The 22057-nt window shown below is 38.1% G+C and overlaps 1 protein-coding gene across 9 annotated transcripts in view; it reads left to right on the forward strand.

The window, feature by feature from the left end:
- The window catches only part of kiaa0586 (KIAA0586 ortholog), a 515789-nt gene that overhangs the window by 262926 nt on the left and 230806 nt on the right, over window positions 1-22057 (forward strand). For all 9 annotated transcript variants that reach the window (XR_006312780.1, XM_043697759.1, XM_043697766.1 and 6 more), the window contains 2 exons: window positions 3829-3901; window positions 21253-21525. Coding sequence is in view for 8 of the 9 variants with exons in the window: in XM_043697759.1 (XP_043553694.1) it covers window positions 3829-3901; window positions 21253-21525 (346 nt within the window). In the remaining variant the exon portion in view is untranslated. The remainder of the gene's footprint in view (window positions 1-3828; window positions 3902-21252; window positions 21526-22057) is intronic.

Genomic DNA, 22057 nt, shown 5'->3' on the forward strand with positions numbered 1-22057 from the left:
AAGAGACATTTGGATGGGTATATGAATAGGAAGGGTTTGGAGGGATATGGGCCGAGTGCTGGCAGGTGGGACTAGATTGGGTTGGGATATCTGGTCGGCATGGACAGGTTGGACCGAAGGTTCTGTTTCCATGCTGTACATCTCTATGACTCTATATATAAAAAAGGACAAATCCAAACTGGACAGTTATCAGCTCATTAATTAATTGTCAATCATCGGCATTGTGCTGGAAGGTGTCATTGACATACTATCAAGTGGCACTCACTCAGCAATACCTGGCTCACTGACATTCAATTTGGGTACCACCAGAGTCACTTAACTCCTGACCTCATTACAGCCCTGGTACAAACATGGGCAAAAAAGCCGAACTCAAGATGTGTTGTAAAAGTAACTGCCCTTGATATCAAATCAACATTTGACTACGTGGAATACCTGGGAGTCCAAGCAAAATGGGAGTCAATGAGGATTGGGGAAAACTCTCCACCAGTTGGTCATACCTCCCAGATGAAGATGCTATGGCTGTTGGAGGCTTATCTTCTCATTCCTAGTATATCACTGCAGCAGTTACTTGGTGTATTGTCCTCAGTCCAACCATTATCATTGCTGAATACCCCACTATCATAATCCAGGCAGTACTGACCAGAAATCTGAGAATGCAACTAAACTCCATAGACAGCAGTGTTTTAAAAAATACAGCTCACCATTGCCTTCTCAAGAGCATTTGGGGTGGGCAACAGATGCTGGGCTAGCTAGTGACACCCACATCCCGTGAAAGAAAAAAAAAGTGATTATCATAATTATTTTATAGCTGAAGTAGAATTGTTAATTTCAATTAAATAAAAGTAAAGCTTTTCATAAAATCTGTTGAGTATTTCGCACTCTGCACGCTGCCATAAGCATGATTTTTCCCACATTACTATAAGATGTCATCCAGTATAAGCTAGGAATTGTCAATAACATTAATATTCTGGATTAGAGTTTACCAATTTAAGTACTTTCTGGTGGATGTTCATAATAGTATTGGCAGAGGCCATTCTCTATAATACAGTTTCTGGATAAAGTGAAAAACTTGATACTATTATCTTAATTGCAATATAGTTTATTATTGATGGAATACAAAATTAAGGATCATAATTGATTTAACAAAAATCCTCAATCAACAATTTTATACTGAAAGTTGTCGATTCATTACTTCACTTTCTTAAAAATTTTAATCTCTCTTAATTGCACGTGTACCAGGTGGGACAGCATTAGATTTTGGGGTGAAATCTTTTTTTAAAATATAAATTACAATGTCTGACATGATGTAATTTCCTGTGGTATTGCATTTTTATGGAGCATGCCGTCCTCAGAGACTGCTTTTAGAACAGATGCATCACCAACTAGGTTGAGTCAGAAGACTAAGCCATCAAGCAATGCACACAAAGAACAGGAAAATATCTAGTACAGTGCATAATATGACCTAAACTGGATCCAGTGCTTAGCATGAATAATAATGATAATTAGAGCATTAAGGCTGCATGCTTAGTTGAACAACCTACCTGGCAATTTTTCAGATCTGTCGAAGAAACCATTACTGGTTTTTGTCTGGTCTGATGCTGGAGTTCAAATACATTCCTGAGAAAACATGTATGACTTGAGGCTGCCAAAAATAGATCAAAGATTTATTGTACTGTACAAAGTACTGTAACCTTAATTTTTTACCCAAGCCGGGAAAATAAGATAATATATTTTTCTTTTGTTCAGACTAGTTAATTCGCATGCTTATACAGTTTTTCAAATAGGTCACTTTGACTTGCAACAATATATTTATATAAACTTTGTTATTAGCTTCATCTGAAAGTCTATCAGATTTTCCTTTGTATTGTAGTTGTGCTGATGCCAATATTCCTGTTAGTATACATATATATTCATGCTGGCTTCCAGAAATCCTGAAGTTAATAATTGACGTGACAAGCTTACTTTTTAAAAATTAGCCTTACTAAGCTGTGCTACTTATTTCGGAGAGTATCAAGCCACATTTCTGCAATTTTAGTTAGTTCCATGAAGGATCGCATTGGGGAAAAAATTATGATGTTATCAGAAATTCTATTTAAACTTCCTAACATGTGGTTTGTTCTGTGGACGGCTGATAACAGCTCCCCAGAGAAAAGAGTCTGTGGAATTGCACACATTTTGATCCACACTCAGTAGTCGGATTTCACTGCTTTAAATTATCAAGTAAATTCACTGATATTAACAAGTGAATGAGGTCAAATGCCAGATCAGAACTCTGATGCTAAAATAATATTTGGGAATGGTAATCCTGAGACAAATGACTTGTCTGGGTTTAGTGAGATGATGACTGGGTCAGAGGCACCACTGTATTGTGAAACAAGAACCTACATCCGGAACAGATGCTTTGCCAAATATGCTTGCTGAGCCAGACAGGGCCAGTATGCAGTCTTTCATCTGTTTATTACTATTTGACCAATCAGAATCCTGCAGCCCATTAAGTGGAGACTAGAAAAGATGACTGTGGAATTCAGTTCAACAGTTAAAAGTAAAACATAATTATGTGGGACAATGACCTGCTATCTTTTCCAAATTTCTCTTGGAATGACCTGTTCAGTCAGAAAATTCAAAAATACATTTCCCTCATCTTTGTTGCTCGACATATCTGAATTCGCTCAGTTCCACTGTAATCTAGCAATTTACTGAGTACAGTAACATGTGGAAATAATTTAGCTTGATTCCGTTTTCTGAAATTTGAAAATTACAGTGGTTGAATAAATATATCCTCTGGTTTGTGCATTTCGACAAAAACACAACTGTCCATCATTTCTATTTTGAAATTGTCATTGATAACCTGCAGTTCTGTAAAACTCTATTGTAAATAGTAATTATTTTGCTGTATGTTGCTCTATAACATTTTCATGAGATATGACTTGTGTGGAAGATGTATGCAATTACTAAAATGCAGTGTTGACTTGTGGATTGAGGAAAAAAAATGCAAGGAAAATATAGGAAATATTATACAGCTACCAATTAAAAATAATTTGATTTGTCCAACTGCCATTGTGAAAGGAAGAATGATATATCATCTTTTGCTTTCTTGAAGCTTTCCAAACATTTCATAGCCAATGAATTTCTGTAACTTTTTAAAGGTAAGGACATGTGGCAGTCAATTTGTGCATAGCAAGATTCTGTAAATGGCAATGAGATAAATTACTGAACAATCTGCTTTGGTTTCAGCATCAAAATTAATCGGGACAACAAAAGAAATTTGCCCACCCTTCTGCCTAATGCCCTCAAGAAATTTTTCATTCCTGAAGAAGTAGATAAGATATATCATCTGAAAAATAGCATTTCTGACCGCACATGTTGCTAAATACTGCATTAGAATATTGGCTAAATTAGGCATCCAAGTCTGTGAAATGGAGCTTGAACCCTCAACCATCCACCTCGGAGATGAAGCAACTGGTACACAAAGCTAATTTGGAACAATGTGCTACTCTCAATTCTGTTCTTGTACAGTTACATTCAGTGTAGAATTGCTATTTAATGTATCATGCTATCTACAAAGGGAAGTTGTTCAAAACACCCTTTCTGCTTTGAAATTCCAAATGATTTTCAAAGGTTACAATTGCTTCAGTAGTAATTGTGCTCAGAATTGAAATTCTGAAATACAATTCAGTTTGTGAGAAGAAATCATTAAATGGCAATTTATAATATTGTGAGAAAATAATCACTATTATCTTCATATATATTCAAATTATGATTTTTACGGACTGATACATTAAACAAAAATGATATAAAAGATTAGTAATTAAATGAATTATATTTCAGTGATGCAGCTGAGAAGATTCGAATTGGGAAGACTGTTGATGCCTGGATCACTATTATTAATCAGGACATACAGGTATGCCTAAAGAAATTGTTGTCAATCTTCTGTAATTAACAGATTTTAATTCTCTGATAATTAAGTCTTTGTTTTGATGTAACATTTTAAAGTTAATTATTGTTGGTCTTCAAAGTATTTTTTCAAAAACATTTGGAGAGTCCATGTGAAAGAATTTTCAGCTTTATAATTAATGATTATATGATGCTACATACATTCTCCTTTTACTTGGCATAGACATAACCCAGCAATGACATGTAAACAGTGGTGTTTCATAACTGGGTAAAGTATAATAATAAATATTTCTTGCAATGATTATTAACCTAATCAAAATGAGTTTGGAACATAGGATTATTAGAGGTCTAATTTTTAGGCACTATTTGACAATTTTTGCACTGGTACTAAAGATCTAAACTGTGCTAGCCTACTTCATAAATGTGAATGCTCTCAGACCACAAAAAGATAGTTGTTTAACTGCCAGAAGACTATAGAGCTTCGCTGGCATTATAGAAAGATGACTGGTGGTGGTTTAACCTGAGGACCACCATGCCTCAGGTGAGGGGAGAGGTTGAGAAGGAGAGTCCTTCATGGTAACCTCAGCCAGTGCAGGAACTGAACCCTCGCTGTTGGCATCCTAGATCACTATAAAAGTTGTCTGGAGAGAACATAGTACACCGGATACCACACAATATTTTTGAGTGCCTGTAAATAGAGAGAGAGTAATGTTGAATGAGACCTGGGTGTCCTCATGCACCAGTCACTGAAAATAAGTGCAGGTACAGTAGGCAGTGAAAAGGCTTATGCCCGAAACGTCGATTCTCCTGTTCCTTGGATGCTGCCTGACCTGCTGCGCTTTTCCAGCAACACATTTTCAGCTCTGAGCTCCAGCATCTGCAGCCCTCATTTCTCCACAGTAGGCAGTGAAAAAGGTAAACTGCATGTTGGATTCAAGGATTTGAGTACAAGAACTAGGAAGTCTTGCTGCAATTATATAAGGCATTGTTGAGGCCACATGTGGAATATTGTGTGAAGTTTTGACCTCCTTATCTGAGGAAGGAAGTTCTTCTTACAGAGGAAGTGCAATGAAGGTTTGTCAAATTGATTCCTGGGATGATGGGACTGATATATGAGGGGAGATTGAATTGTTGAGGATTGAATTTGCTGGAGTTTAGAATAATGAAAGAGGATCTCATAGAAGGTGATAAAATTCTAACAGGGCTTACACAGTTTAGATACAAGAAGGATGATCCTGACAGTGGGGGATCCAGAACCAGGGGTCATAAACCTTCTAGGACTGAGATGAAGAGCAATTTCTTCACCCGAGTGTATTGAACCTGTGGAATTCATTACCACAGAAACTGGTTGAGGCCAAAACTGTGTTTTCAAGAAAAGAGATTTAGCTAAAGGGATGAAGGGAGATGCAGGGGTGATTAGGTATTGACCTCAATGATCAGCCAAGATCATATTGAATGGCAGAGCAAGCTTGAGGGGGTTGAATGACTTACTCCGACTCCTATCCTCCCTGTTTCTATGTGTTATTGATAGTTAACTAAATCAACAAGAAAATTTGTATGTTACACGCATTAACTATTATAGTTTTTGTGTGAACAGCACTGAAGCACACAGCAAAACCAAAAGTAATTTTTCTGCAACATCCCCATAAAACTATCCTCACTATAATGTTAACATGACCTTTATTGTTTCAGCTGCTGATGAAATTGGTTTCATTTTAAAATTCCTGCATGTTGAGCTTTTGGGGTGCCTGTTGTGATGGATAGTAATAGCAGTTACTAACAGTAGTAAATTTGTAGGAATGATTATCTCACCTGTATTTCTAATGTACGAAAATAACTGACCAACATAGATTCTCAGTATCTCTAACATCCCAGTTTTATTGATCTGTTTTGCATTTTGTGGAGTAATACCATGGTTTCCGTGGTAATGGGTGTTGAACAATCTAGCTGCCTATCGATATCCTTTTTGAGTGTACACTATGCAAGCATCTTTGATATTTTCAGCAATTTCATTAGCATTTATTTGAAACATTTCCTAGCAATGAAAGTGAAATTAACTGTATAGAATGTTAGCTAAATGCGATAATTCATGTATGTGAAATAATATGTAGCAGTCAATAGCACTAGTATTTCAGAAATCATTTGAAGATGAGTTGTCAGTATTACCATTTGGTGCAAAGTGACAAAGATAAGGTTAATGTTTAGAAATTTGATGGCACTGAATGGCTGCTTAGCCAGTCAATCTGGCAAATTGGAATTGAGATACATGAATGAGTTTTCCATTCAGAACCTTATATTAGAACAGATTTCTTTGTAGACATCCAGATAGCAAAACATTGGATAACATTGGCTGATGTTTTCAAATGAGGGTCCTCCATTTGCTGAAGAACTCTATTGTCAGATTGATTTCCTCCAGTGGCCAACTTGCCAAAAACTAGAATTAGTGGCATTATCTGACAGAATAGTTGCTGGTTTGACTTTTCAGGCTGATACTTAATTACTTGATGCTATTGGCTTCTTGTATTACTCTGAAAAGTTAAGCTTAAAGAATTTTGCCTATCGTAAAATAAAAACAGGAAGTGCTGGAGAAACCCAGGTATTGTTACTGGAGTTTGTATTGAACTTCAAGATTGCGGTGGAATGTGATGCTTCAGCCAGAGCTCGTCTGGTCCATCCGTTTCTTTCTCTTTTTTCTTTTCTCTCTTTGTATCTCTTTTCTTCTTTCTTCTCCCGGCCTCAACTCAGTGAGGCAGCCTCCTGGCTCAGTGTGGGAGTCTTTTAGCAGCCCGGGACAGTATCCTGGTGGCCTGTGACGTTCTCTCAACCCAGTGTCTAAGGCAGCCAGCAGTGAGAGCAGGGCCCAGAATGTATCCAGCAATCGGAGACTGCAAGTGGATTCTGCAATCGGAGACTGTGAGTGGATCCTGCCCGGGCATGATCCAGAGGCAGGAGGAGATTGGAGACGGCAACTTCAATGGCAATGGCATCAAAGCCCAATCCAGGAAGAGTGAGTGGTGAGAGACGTCCCCTGGGTATCAGCGACAGCAGCAGAGAGAGCAGGCAGCTGAGGTCTCCTGGAAAGCAAGCTAAGTGGAGGAGATTGAGGACCCAGCCGAGCAAGCACTCATCAAAGACTGTTGAACTTTTAACTTTATTCCTTAATTTTTCTACTTTATATTAAGAAGGACTTTAATGGTAACTTATTCTTTTAGTTTTCTACTTATTTGATGAAGGGCTGTATTGCTTAATTTTTTAACTTTGTTTCTTTTATAATTTTGTAACTGAGTTTTTTTGTATCTAGGTATCTTTGTATTTAATGGCACCATATGTGGCGACATTAGACTATTTTCACTGCACCCCTGTCCTGTAACTGAGTACACATGAAAATAAAATCTAAATTTAAATTGTTGGAACACTGTAGCAAAACAAGGGAGGCAGAGCCTAACAAAAGATGCAGAATTTTTCCAGTGTTGCATTGTTTCTTGCTGCATTCAAAACAATTTGACTGCAGTTATGGGTGATCTGTTAGGACTGCTGTTGGCCTGAAGGTGAAATGGAAGATCATCCACATCATTGCTACAATCAAGAAAACACACTTTCTCAGAAGGCTAAAAAGATTTGGCATGTCCACAATGATTCTTATCAATTTTTATTGATGTACCATAGAAAGCATCCTACCAGATGCATCACAGCCAGGTATGCCAACTGCTGTGCCTAAGACTGCAAGAAATTACAGAGAATTGTGAATGCAGCCCAGTCCATTACAAAAAATCAGCCTTTCTTCCATTGACTCTACTTCCCGTTGCTTTGGGAAGACAGGAAAACATAATCAAAGACCCCTCCCACCCCTCTTCCACCCTCTTCCATTGGGCAGAAGATACAAAAGTTCAAAAAGACATACAGACAGATTTAAGAACAGCTAAAAATCTCTCATATTAGAGTTGATCTTTCTCTGCACCATCTCTGGGTGGGTTGCTCTTCAGAGGGTCGGTGTGGACTGGTTGGGCCGAAGGGCCTGTTTCCACACTGTAGGGAATCTAATCTAATCTCTTTAGCTGTAACATTATCTTCTGCATTCTCTTCTGTCACCATGATGTAATCATGTATAGTATGATTTGTCTGGTTGGCATTCAATACAATGTTTTTCACTTTCTTGGTACATGTGGCAATAATAAATCAAATCAAATCATCTTCCAGCATATATGCCAATGCTTTCCTTGCTAAAATAATTTCTGAAAAAGGGTCACTGGATCTGAAATGTTAACTCTGTTTTCCCTTCACAGATGCTGCCTGACTGCTGAGCTTTTCCAGCACTTTGTTTTGTTTATATATTTGTTTGGTCTGCCATCTCTTTGTTCCCCATTATAACTTCCATCCTTTCTAATTGGAAAGGATCTACACTTGTCTTTACTAATCCTTTTCTCTTTACATAATTATAGAGGCTGTTACAATCAGTTTCTATGTTCCCTGAAAGCTTATTCTTCAATTCTTTCCCCCTCATGTTCAATTCCTTTGGCCTCCTATGCTAAATCTAAACTCTTCCCAATCCTCAGATGTGCTGCTTTTTTTTTAGGTCGATTTGTATTCTCTTCATTGGATCTTCTTAGTCATAATTGGGTTTCCTTTCCTATTTTTTTTGTGCCAGAAGGAGTGAACAATCATTGCAGTTCCTCCATGTACTCGTCATTGCCTGTCATCTCTTTAAGTAATATCCCCCCAATTTATCATAGCCAACTCGCACCTTATCCATTGTAATTTCCTTTATTTAGTTCAGGACCCTTGGCTCAGAATCAGTTAAGCCACTCACCCACCTTAATGAAGACTTTTAGAATATTATGATCACTGTTCCCCAAGGAGCCTCTCACAGCTCCCTACCTACGAACAACATATCATCTTCCACTTCGGAACCTTGCAGCCCTAAGGGATCAATATTGAGTACCTTCTTCTTTTACCCAGCCCACATTCCAGGCTTTGTCATAACATGGATTTCTTTCAGCGCATCCATCTCATTTTCACCCCTCATTGTCCCCATTATCACTAATCTAAGTTTACATTATCCATGGCTTGCTATCACCAATCCCTTCGTTTAACTTTCTTTCTTTCTCTCTCCCTAGGCTCCACCTCCACCCGTCTTCCTTAATCTGCTCATATCAGTATGAATATCACTGTTCCTTATTGCTATCAATTCTGATCAAGGGTCACTGGACTTGTTTTCTCTCAAAAATGCTGCCAGACCTGCTGAGTTTCTACAGAAGTAGCTGTTTTTGTTTCAAGTCTCCAGTATTCATAGGTTCTTGTTGTAATTTTTTTGGCTTCAATTGCTTTCTGTGTTAGTAAATTTCACAGACTCACCACTCTATGGGTGAAGAAATTTCTCCTCATCTCAGTCTTAAATGCTTTACTACATCTCCTTTAGCTATTGATCCCTCGTTCTGGATTTCCCTGGTATCAGTAACATCCTTCACGTATCTACCTTGCCTAGTCTTTAGAATTTTACAGGTTTCTACAAAATCTCCCCCCCAATCCTTCTAAATGCAGGCAAATACAATCGTACCCAATTCAACAACATCACATACATCAGTCTCACTATGCCAGGGTAAGACTTTGCTGCACTTTCTTTGTAGGAGGAGCATCCTTTCTCAGATAATGAGACCAATAATATGCCCAATATTCTAGGTGTGGTCTCACTGAAGCCCTGTATAATTGTGGCAAGACATCCCTGCTCTTATAATGGAGTTTTCTCACTGTGAAGGCTAACAAACCCTTTTCATTCGTCACCACTTGCAGCACCTGCATACCTATCTTCAGTGACCAGAGTACAAGGACGCATAGATCTTAATGCAAACTCTGCCCTCTCAACTTCTCGCCATTCAGACGATAATCTGCTTTCCTGGTTTTGCTACCAAGGTAGATAGCCTCACATTTATTCACGTTATACTGCATCTGCCATGCATTTACCCATCTCACTCAACTTGTCAAATTTACACTGAAGAGTCCCTACATCCTCTTCAGTGCACCATCCACACAGCTTTAAGTCATTTGCAAATGATCCCAGATTATGTTATTTCAGGACAAAGAAGGGCTCAGACTGAAATTCGGCTTTTTATTAACAACACAATGGTCCTTCACTGGAACACAACTATACATTGTTGCTGATTTTGTTTTAACAACAAAATAGAAGTTTATTAACCAAAAGAAATGAAGATAAAATAGAATAATTACTTTCAACATATATTCAAACTATTTAAAACACACAGTAAAAGTACAATGCCAAAACACTCCAATTCAAAATGCCAAAACAATTCAAAAACATTATAAACCCCTAAACAGTATCCAACAGTAAATCTTACACCATATTTATACTAGAATTCCTTTCTTGAATAGCTCTATACATTTAAAATAACTGTGAGTTTAACTTGTGGACTGGAAACACAGCCCCTTCCTGGAGTTATCATGCACCTGAGTTTAAATAAACTCAGCAGTCCTCTTCAAGATTTTATCCCAACACTTATCAGGGATTATCACCAACCCGTTAGTCTAAAATAATCTAGTTTTACTCTCTTCTGCTCTCCTCAGGAGCACTACTATTTACTTGCATCCTCATAGAACTGCCCAAAACCAAGTAAAACTGACACAAAAATCTCTCTCTCTCAGTTTTGGGTATTTCTCTTAAGCTTAAAAATAACACCCAGTCTAGAGATTTCTAAAAGACTTTAAAGCACAATGCCTTGCGAGAATAAACACAAACGCATTTGGTTATTAAGACCCCCACAAACTGTGTTAAAAGCAATTGCCATGGCTGTAGAAATGCTTATAAGCTAATTATTAACTTCAGGCACACAGAAAACCTACATATTATGATCCAATAATTCAAAACCCAAGCTTTAAATAACTGATATTACACTCACACAATGTATCTTCTTGTGTATGTGTTCCCAAATTTTACTCCTAAAAGTTCTGGTCCAAAATTTATATTCATCACCCAACAAAGGATCCTAGATCCCTAACCCCTGGAAATGTTACTTCCCTTACTTTTCCACATAAACTCCTGGTTGCCACTGGTTCAATAACAAAAGAATATAGTCCATAAAGGACATTAATTGCCCATTTTGATGTCTCAATTGCAGCAAGGTGACAAGGCCATCAAGTATTAAGTTAGCTTTCTCCCTCAGATTTTTCAGCTGGCTTAAATGTCCGTTGTCAGTAAATCCACGATGGAGGTGGATTTAAATGCATTCCCAGCTATCATTCTGGTAAAACTGTGCTGCAGTTTGAGGTGTGGTACCCAGAATTGTTTGCAGTACTGCACATTGGCATAAATAGACCCTTGTATAATTGAAGCATGACCTCTACTCCTTTGTATTCTCAGTGCATTATATAAAAGTCCGTATTCTATGGCCTTTAATTGTTTTCCATACTAGTATTTTAATAATGCATGAGCCCAAATCACTTCAGAATTCCACTGTCTCTAGTTTGTCATGATTTATAAGGCAACTTGTTCAATGCTTTTTAGGTTCAATGCCAATGACCTCATTAGGCTACATTAAAGTCCATTTTTGTCTATTCACTTAATTTATCAATATCACAGTAATTTTATGCTTCCAACTACATTGCTTAAAATGTTGTCTAAGTTCTAGAAGCTCTGGTCACAATCTTCCAAATGTTCTCTGATATTTCAAGGGGACTGAAGTATTGCAGCTTTGTACCTGTCTACTCTTTCTCCAACTTGGGACTGTCTTTGATCAGTTCCAGTCATAGCCAGAATATCTCTTGTAATGGCTTCTTTTCCTATTAAACCATTGCCATAGGGAATTCCAAGCTATGTTTTTCTCTCTCCTGTCGTCCATCTACGTTTTCCCTCTGGATGACATTACCCAAAGAGCCAATGTTACTTGTGCATATTCGCTGACAACATTGAGCTGTACTTGTTTTCTAACCTTTGGTCCATAGCTGCCTTTGTGTTTTAACACATGTCTTTATTTGTAACAAGTCTGCTCTCCTATCACTGCTGTGTTATTAACCCACATTAGCTTCCCCCTCAGGCAATTCTGAAATTCTCATCTTTGCTTAAATTCTTCATGGTTACACACCCTCCATCTGTCATATCTTTCAGGCCCACTACATTTCAAGATCTCTCTGCTCCCATAACTTTAACACCTTGTGCATTTCCAGTTTTTCATCAGCTCACCTAATTTTATCTTGTGTAACTCAGTGTCACGCTTTGCTTTGCAATGCTTCTGCGGAACATATTGGGATATTTAATTACGTGAAAGGCGCTGTATAAATATCGGTCTAGGTAATCTGACAACTGGCATTGGATAAGCTGCAATTTCATCACCCAACCATGAAAAAGTCCAACTCCATGTCACTGATTTTGTTTGTTCAGAAGTTTCTTTGGATAAAGCAGATAAGTTTTTTCAACTTTTGTATTCTATTTGACCCTGAAGTGGACTTCCAGCCCCATGTCCTCATCACCAGGATTGCTTATTCACACTTTGTTAATATCACTTGTCTCTGTTTAACTGTTATCTATAATTCAACCTATCTAATGTTGGCACTCTTATCAATGTATCTATCACCTCCAGACTAGACAATTACAGCATTTTCCTGGCTGGCTTCCAATCCTACACTGACCATGAACTTCAGTACTCTGCTACTTGAATCTGAATCACAATCTGTTTTCCTATACAGATCATGAAAATTGTGAAACTTACTGAAAGTTAAATGCAGCTTCTATCTTGAAATAAAGTATCGGAATTTATTTTCTTTTAATTAATTGACAACTAAACGAGCATTTCTAACTCCATGTCTCATTGCTCCAATGGGTTTTTGTTTTAGCCAAAACAGTAGCTTCCTTTTTTTCATTCTTGCCAAGAAGATTATTAAGATTAAAGTTACTCACTTGTGTAGAAGGACGATGTCAAGTTACTTGTGCATAATGTGTTGAGGATTATTCATGTGCTCCTTGTGCAGCTCTTTTAAAAACTCACTTCTGGAAATATTTTTACATTCCATTATTCATTGACTAGTCTATATTTGTGGGGTTTAAAGATTCCAGAACCAGGTGCTGCTATTACTAATCATTATACAGAAAGGATCCTGCAGGTATTGTGCCATTATGCATTGGTTGATACTGAGACATCTCCAGTGGTGTTTGATCAAAAACAAAATTGTTTTAATGGGGCAGTAAAACAAAATAACATCTGTTTTAAAAATAAATTGGATATAGTCTACTGACACACCCCAGAATCCTAAATATTATTATAAAAGTAATTACACATTTATCAGTCTAGCTCAATCACGTTCAGTTACCTTATTGATGCCTTTGAGCAATTAAGTGGAGGTATAAAGTTCAGCTTCAATGAGATTCTGAATAGTGAGTGCTGCTTTTGATCTTTTGATATGTCTGAGATTTCACTTTGCCATATCTGCTCCTAGTTTATCTCTGTCAAGCAGCACTAAATTATAAAAGCCAGAAAGAATGGCAATTCGGGGAAAAATAGTTGTCTGATAATTGTCCAGGCTAGGTTAGATAGGAATGCAGTGGGTGGGAGATTAGTCAGGAATGGAGAGCTGGAGTGCGGTTAGCTCAGTTAGCTAGACAGCTAGCTTGTGTTTCAGAATAACACCTATAGTGGGTTTGATTCCGATTCTAGCTGATGTAGAATTGAGGCCTTCCCCATCATCCTACCCTGCAAATTGTCAGGGCATAAGCCAAGGCTTGGTGATCTTTAAATGATCAATGATACTACCTGGCCAATGAGGTGGGAATAGGACAGATGTAGGGAACAGGATTGACTATATGCATTGTAATTGCATTTTGTTTTTAACTTTTCCATATCTCAGTCTTCCACTGAAAAGAGGTAATCTTAGAGCAGAGGAAGTGTCCATCACACTTAATCCACTGATGGAACTCAATCGACTGAGAACTTTAGCATTTTCAAGTGGAAACATTTATAGTCTATGACCTATGCTATTTGAATTCGTGATAACTTAAAAGTTTGCCTCAGTGCTCCTTCTGATTTTTTCCAGTATTTTAGGCGTAGTTATTAGGTAACTTTATATGTAATTAAAATATATTTTTGTCAGATGTCATTCAAGCCCACTTTCAGGGACTGAATGTTAATGCAGGAGAACTGAGGGAGTTCTGCACTGACTTCCAGATTGGCTTTCAGATGAACCATTGAGCTGAAATCCATGTGCCATGGAAGAGCCGAGAACACAACATTAAAGAGCCTATAGCACTGTTTAAAAAAAAAATGGAGTTCCCTTATTGTCCTCAGTAACTCTTAATCCCTCAGTCAGTACGACCAAAAAAATAATTTGGTCATTTTAGACCTACCTGGGCACATGGTAGTGGCTGTTTTTCTGTTCTTCATGTTCAAAATGCTTGTTATCTTTGGCTATGTTAAAAACTGGAAAATATTGAATTATTTGGACATTTTCTGGATTGAAAATGTTTTACTAAGTAGCATTTACTCTGAAATGAAGTCAACATTTAGTGTGTACTGTTTGCAAAAGGTCAGGTGACTTTGAAAAAAGACAAGGAGGCTTTTAAGGAGGTAAAGTATGAAGTTCATGCCCTGTATTTGCTGGAAAACCTAGCTTTGAAAGGACTCTTGAGGCCTCTATGCTAATGGTTTCTTAACTCTTTCTGGAGTTAGTTTTTCGTTTTTCAGACTTGAGTGGTCAATAAGCATTGCAAATGGTCAGTAAGAGCTGCAAGTCTCTCTCTTGCTCTGTTTCTTTCTCAGCAGAAGTTTCTGAGGACCTGATAAAGTTTCCAAATAACTGTATTTCTGACTACCTTTATAAACCCTGAAATGCTGAATAGTGGCCACTTTCCAAAGACTCAGATCCAGCTTAATTTCAATGTGAACTGAAGATCTTCCATTGATCTATGGCTGTCAGCAATTTGATTTTTTTCAACAAGAAAACCGGTAGACTATGAGGAACCTTTTGTTTTGTTTTTGTTGACCAACAAGAGCATTTATTCTTTTACCCTTTTTCTTTTTAAATAAAATCATATGTGAGAGACTTGTGTGTGTGACTGTATGGGATTAAGTGGATATATTCTAATTCTGGATTATAATTTAGGTGTTAACCAGTTTGTCACTTGTTTTAAGAATAAGCTTTGTTTTGTGATAAATGTATTGTATTGAATTCACTGAAGAAGCCTGGTGGAAGTTTTTTTATTTAAGATAGAAGTACACAAAAAGAATGGCGCGACCGGTGGGGATTGATTACGTGCATTTCTCCCATCACAGTAATAACAATCACAGTTATACTTCAATGATTTGCCCTGTCAAGGAGGAAATTTGGATATCATAAATTTATGAAAACTATGCTATGTACACAAGTTTGTGCTTTCTCTCAGTTTTTATTATTTTAAGAAGTTTTCACTGTAGCAAGATAGAGGCAGGCTCAGTTAATGGAAATTTCCTTTGAATCAACAAGTTCAGCAATACAATTTAGTTTTCTTTCTGCTTAAGTTTAACAAAATACAAACAATATATTTAGACAGAGGTGACAATTGACATAACAATATGATAATGTTTCACTGTGCTTATACTAATGGTAAACTCAAAAAATCAAATAGTTCTCAGGGTGACAATCCTCATGAAACAGATCCATATTGCACAGTACTGAAATTCTTTGTGTTTGGTCTGCATTCAGTAAAGTTTCTCAGTCTGCATCCTACACAAAGTATGAATCAATGCATTCTGTGTATATTGCTGAAGTTGGCAGTATACTGCAGTTCAGCGACCTTCTTTGCATTTCTTGCGACTGCATCACAAAGTTTTGCAATTGCTTACAGCACAGACTCCTGTATATCTAAAAGATTGGACTAGATCGACAAGGTATCAGAACTTGTGTCATCAGGAATCCCTTCAGAATGCTGTACCTTCCTCTGAGAAAATTATTTCAAGGATGTTAATTAATTCAGACCCTGTCACAGACAGTATGTTGGAAAATCCTGAATACACTGCATAATTCAATCTAACTATCTGACCACAGTTGCAAGTGACTTGACGTGATCAATGACAACCATGTTTTCAACCAGATTAATTTCATAGGTCAGTGCAACATCAAGGGCCGAAGGGCCTGTACTTAACTGTAACGTTCTATGTTCAACCCTAATGGATCAATTGAGAACCCACAACCAATGGAGACTGTTTGGATCCTCTTAGTAGAGTTGGAAGAACATTTAAATGAATATGTTGGCAAAGCAGAGAATTTCTTTTCACAACTTACCTACCTTAATCAGTGAGCTGTGTCAAAGTTGAACACAGTTGCAGCTTTTTTCTAATGCCACTCAATATTCCTGGGAACTATAAATTATAGCATGCCCCCAGGTTTCTTGACCTAAAGGTTTCCATCCAGGATACTTTTGAGCCTCCAAATCATGTTAATGGCTGGTCAGGCATTATTCTGATATTTGATTCTTAGGGTTACACAATGTTCCATACCATGCACTACTTCTCAGATAGTGAAGCAGTCCATGTCCATACAGCGCAAAATTTAGACAACAACCAGGCTTGGCTGATAACTGGCAAATAACATTTGTGTCATGGAGTGTCAGGTAATGACCATCTCCAACAATTGGGAATCTAAGCATAACCCTTTGACATTCAGTGACTCTACTATCACCGAATCCCTCATTATCAACATAATTGGGATAGCAATGGCCAGAAATTGAAACAGACCAACTGTAATTCTTAGGGGAGTTGACCAGATGGATGCAGAAAGATTGTTCCCCTTATTGGAGACCTGGGAATCGATGGAATTATCTCAGTAAGGGGTTATAGAGTAACAGAGTCATCGAGATGTACAGCATAGAAACAAACCATTCGGTCCAACTCGTCCATGCCGACCAGATATCCCAACTCAATCTATTCCCAGCTGCCAGCACCCAGCCTATATCCCTCCAAACATTACTATTCATTTACCCATCCAGACGCATTTTCAATGTTGCAATCGTGCGAGCCTCCACCACTTCTTCTGGCAGCTCATTCCATACACGTACCACCCTTTGTGTGAAAGACAGAGATGAGGAGGAATTTCTTCTCTCAGTGGTTAGTGAGTCTGTGGAATCATTTAATGAGTGTGCTGTGGATGCCAGATTGTTCAGCGTATTCAAGCTGAGGCAGACGAATTTTTAATCAGTAATGAAATCAAGGATAGTGATGCCATCGGCAAGAAAGTGGAATTGAAGATTGAGATCAGCTATGATCTTGTTGAATGGCAGAGCAGACCCAATGGTTTGAATGTCATTCTACTCCTATGGCTTATCGTTGTGTGAACATACTGTGACTGCAAGAGCAACTCAGAGACTAGGGATTCTGCAATGAGTAACTTGATTCCTGTCTCCTCAGTGCCTGCCCACCATCTGACATAATACAATTCGTGAGTAAAATGGAAACTCTTCAATTGCCCAAATGAGTGCGGCTTCAGCAATGCTTAAGCACCTCAACATGATTCAGGACAAAACATCCCACTTGATTGTTTGCCCATCCATCACCTTCAAAGCTCATTCCTTTTACTAGCGACGCATGGTAGCAGCAGATGAATTCTGTTAGCTCAGCAAACCTCCTTTACCACATGATCAGATTTCTTCTTTATCATCAGCACCTTCTAAATCCATTACATCTACCGTCCAGAAAGCCAAGGGAAAACACACTTCCTGCAAGATTCCCTCCAAGCCTCTCAAGCATTTTGAATTGGAACCATACCGCTGAATAAAATCCCTGGAATTCCCATTCTGACAGTACTGTGGGTGTTCCTACATCCAAAGAACTGCAGCCATTGAAGAGCATTTTTGAAAAGTGTGATGCCGGAAAAGCACAGCAGGTCAGGAAGCATCCAAGGAGCAGGAGAGTTAACATTCTGGGCACAAGCCCTTCATCAGGAATCTGTGGAAATAAAGCAGAGTTAATGTTTCAGGGCTAGTGACTGTTCTTCAGAACTAACTTTTGAAGGAGGGTCACTGGACCCAAAGCACTAAGACTAAGGTGGGGGAGAGAGGGCAGAAGTTTAGGGTGAGAGGGGAAAGATATAAAAGAGACCTAAGGGGCAACTTTTTCACGCAGAGGGTATTAGGTGTATGGAATGATCTGCCAGAGGAAGTGGTAGAGGCGAGTACAACTGCAACATTTAAAAGGCATCTGGATGGGTATATGAATAGGAAGGGTTTGGAGGGATATGGGCTGGGTGCTGGCAGGTGGGACTAGATTGGGTTGGGATATCTGGTCAGCATAGATGATTTGGACCAAATGGTCTGTTTCCATGTTGTACATCTCTGTGACTCTATAACATCTCTCTGTTAACTAAGTTCTAATGCCACGTATTTGTTGAAAGATGCTTTCCTTGGTTTTCAGAGAACTTACAAAATGACTACCACAGTAAAGCTCACTTCGATCTCACCTTTGCCAGTGCATATTTTTCGGAGTCTTTAGATTGCTGTGATATGCCATTCTTTGATCAGTGAACATCTCTTTCTGTGTTCGGTGGTAGCTTGTAGAGAATATGCGTCCTTTTCTGACTGCACCAACTACCACCTTTTTTCTCAGAGAGACCTCTCTCTCATTCTCTCTTTCTGTCCAGAAAAAGCTATGATGACATGATTCTACCAATTATTATTGCTAGATATATCACAATAATGTTCAAATTGAGAGTGTATACAAAGCAGTATTGTCCAGGTATAATGGCTGTATCCAATAATCCCTTAAGTATTGATCCAAATACTGTTGTTGTTGTTGGAAGCACTTAAGTGATACCCTCAAGGTCTCACTGGTGAAGTGCTGCATTCCCAATTCCCACAGACACCTGGGAATTACTGGCCCATGACCATATCAAGTAGAGGAGCATCGTCCAGGAAGGCATTGAGCACTTTGAGACTTGCTATTGGGAAAAAGCTAAAGCCAGGTGAAAACAGCGAAAGGAGTGTGCTGCCACACCAAAGACACTGCCACCCCTTCCTGCACCCACCTTTTACCCCAAGTATAACAGAGCCTATGGTAGCCGCATTAGTTTGTACTGCCACTGATGGACTCACCCTGAGAGTAGGAGAGTCATCCTTGTCTGTGAGGAACTATCAATCAATGTTAAAATATGCAGAAGGGAAAGAATTAAGAAGTAATAAATCTTCAACTATCTGTTTATTCCAGGATCACCTGCAGTGGTAAACAAAAACAGAAATTGCTGGTAAAGATGGGCAGGTCTGGCAGTATCTGTGGAGAGAAATCAGAGTTAAAGTTTCAGATCTAGTGACCCTTCCTTGGAACTGATGGTAGTTAGATAAATGTCAGTTTTTATGCAGAAGATAGGGTGAGGGGAGGGGGTAAGGAGTAAATGAGAGGTGATTGGGCAAAGAGCCCAAAAAGAGAGAACAACAGTTGGACAGACAAAGGAGTGGATAACGATCCAGCTTGGAGGGTGAATAGCTGTTAATGGAGACTGTAAGTGGCTAACAATGGGTTGTGTGTCATAGCAGACTATGTGATCACAAGGATTGGTGTATGTGGGATAGGGGCTAGGACATAGAAGTGTTCAAGCTCTAAAGTTATTGAACTCGATATTGAGTCTGGAGGGCTGCAGGGTCCGTGGATGGATGTGTAAAGAGATTGCACGTCCATGGTGAAGAGGAGGCGTCAGGAGCCTGCAAACTGGAAATTCCAAAACTGGCATAAAGCATCAGAGGAATCATGGATGTAAGTGGACAGGACCCCTATAATAATATAATGTTGGGTGATTAATGTCACATTCTTGGGCAGTGTTTGATTTGACTTATTTATTGTTATGTGTATTTGTAATATATTCAGCAATCTTATAGGTGGGAATGGCAGGCTATATTCAGCACAACCTATTCAGAAAGTATTGCTAGTTTAAGACCTATGCATTTCTGATATAGATTGAATTATTTAACCAGTTGTGAATTCATTCTCCTGATGTGACCGGAGATAAAATATTCATCAGCTGGGTATGTAGGAAACAAGGAGGAAAGTGAGGACTGCAGATACTGGAGATCAGAGTCGAAGAGTGTGGTGCTGGAAAGGCACAGCTGGTCAGGCAGCATCGAAGGATTAGGAGAGTCGACGTAACAGGTATAAGCCCTTCATCAGGAATACGATGTCGGAAACAAAACATTTACGATTGCAAAGTGTAAGTTTTACAGAATGAGGGTGAGAATAGTAAACTGGATTAAAACTTGGTGTGAAAATGAAAACAGCCGGAGATAGAATTAAGAACAACTTTTCAAAGTGTTTAGAAGTGTGTACTAATGTTGCCTTTCTGTGGGACTATTTCTTTTCAATTTATATATCAATTATGTGGATGTACTGTTGCCCAGAGGGAGTGGTGTCAATACTTTCAAATGGAGAGCTCATTGATTCTTTAGAAGACCCAAGGAAGTAATCGAGTTATATAGCGTGGAAACAGACTCTTCGGTCCAACTTTTCCACGCTGACCACATATGCTAAACTGATCTAGTCCCATTTCCCAGCATTTGACCTGTATCCCTTCCTATTCACTTACCCGTCGAGTTGCCTTTTAAATGTTGTAATGGAACCCACCTCCGCCACCTCCTCTTGCAGTTATTCTGATAAAAGGTGGGTTAAAGTAGCAGATGGAATTAAAAAACAATGTGTTTGAGTGCATGCATTTGGTTAAAAAATGCACTGCGGTAATTATGCTATGAATGAAAATAGATCTACTACTTTGTAAGAACATTAAAATCTATACCACAGTTCCACAGGATATTAAAGTTGATGCCTCAAGTTGATACGGTTGAACTTTTAGAAAATGGAATGAAAAATTTTAATTTGACATGTCAAATATAAAAGCCAAGAAGCAACAATGAGTCTGTATAAAGCTTTGGACCTCAAATGGAAAACTATATGGGAAGAACCACTCTGTGCTATATACAAAGGACATTGGAGGTTTAGAAAGTGTGCAGATTCACTGGGAGAGTGTCAGATTGAAAAAATACAAATAAAAATCAAGATTTAGAGGGGAAAAAAAAATTTGCTTATGTAGAGGTAAATAGTCTGAAATAGTTTTCAAATATTATAACTGGAAAATTAAACAGTGAGTTTTGAAAATGCATTTAACAGTACTCTAGTAATTAAAACTATTGAGGGCTCTAACTTAATCTGAGATCATTTTTTGAAAACATTTCTCTTAACTGTTGCGTAAATATCATGTGTAATAAAATGTTGATAATGTTTAAATATCAGAATATTTAAACACTTTGTGCAGAATCAGTTTTGTTAAAAATAAGACTGAAATTATGAATGATTATATTTGTTTCTCTTTCCCTAAAACTTCTTTCTTATCCATAATTTTTTTATTCCTATTTAGGATGAAATTGCAAAGAAAAATTTTCTTCAGAAAGTTTCAACTAACCAACAGAAATGGGAGCTGAGCTTTACTAGTAAAGGAGGTGATGTCAAAGCTATCAAATTTAATGAAGATGTAAAAGATAAAAGCCAAAATAAACCAGAGTCAACAACAAAGAGGTCCTTGAGCACAGCAAGACCTCTGCAAAAGCAGCCTAAGGAGCCTTGTGAAAGTAAAAATCTGAGAAGCAAGGCTGTTGTACAGTCATCGTTGCACAAAGAGCAAAGGTCAAAGGTGAAGATTGTGTATATGTTATGAGATGTTGCCGTTCAACTTTACACCGTTGTGTTAAGGAAATAATTTTAAGAGCCAGTCTAATGGTATGTTTTTGTAGAAATGCAATATGAAAATATTGTCGTGTTAAGTTTGAGTGCCTTGTCACGATTTGTTCCACAATATTTTAAGACATATACTCAAAAGAAGCCCTGAACATATAAATTACATCACTGTAATAATATAAATTTAACTGAACTATTTTGGAAAACTTCACTTCTACATTTCCAATTACAGTAACTCTTGCATGGTTCCACAATACCAATACCAACACTTTAATGATTGCGTGCAGAGAGTTGGATAAGACTTTCACCCAAGCTGGAAGATAGTACAGAGGCAGGCAGAGTACACGCTGTTGCTGGCATTCTAGATTGCCAGCACACTCCCACTCTCCCCAGGCTATTTTCCTCGAGGTGGGATTGTGATTGATAGGGCTAAACACCCATAAATGGTAACTATTTAAGCTGGGTAAATGATCTTTTAAACTCTATTG

Source organism: Chiloscyllium plagiosum, chromosome 10 (genome assembly GCF_004010195.1).
Source record: "Chiloscyllium plagiosum isolate BGI_BamShark_2017 chromosome 10, ASM401019v2, whole genome shotgun sequence".
Classification (NCBI taxonomy): Eukaryota; Metazoa; Chordata; class Chondrichthyes; order Orectolobiformes; family Hemiscylliidae; genus Chiloscyllium; species Chiloscyllium plagiosum.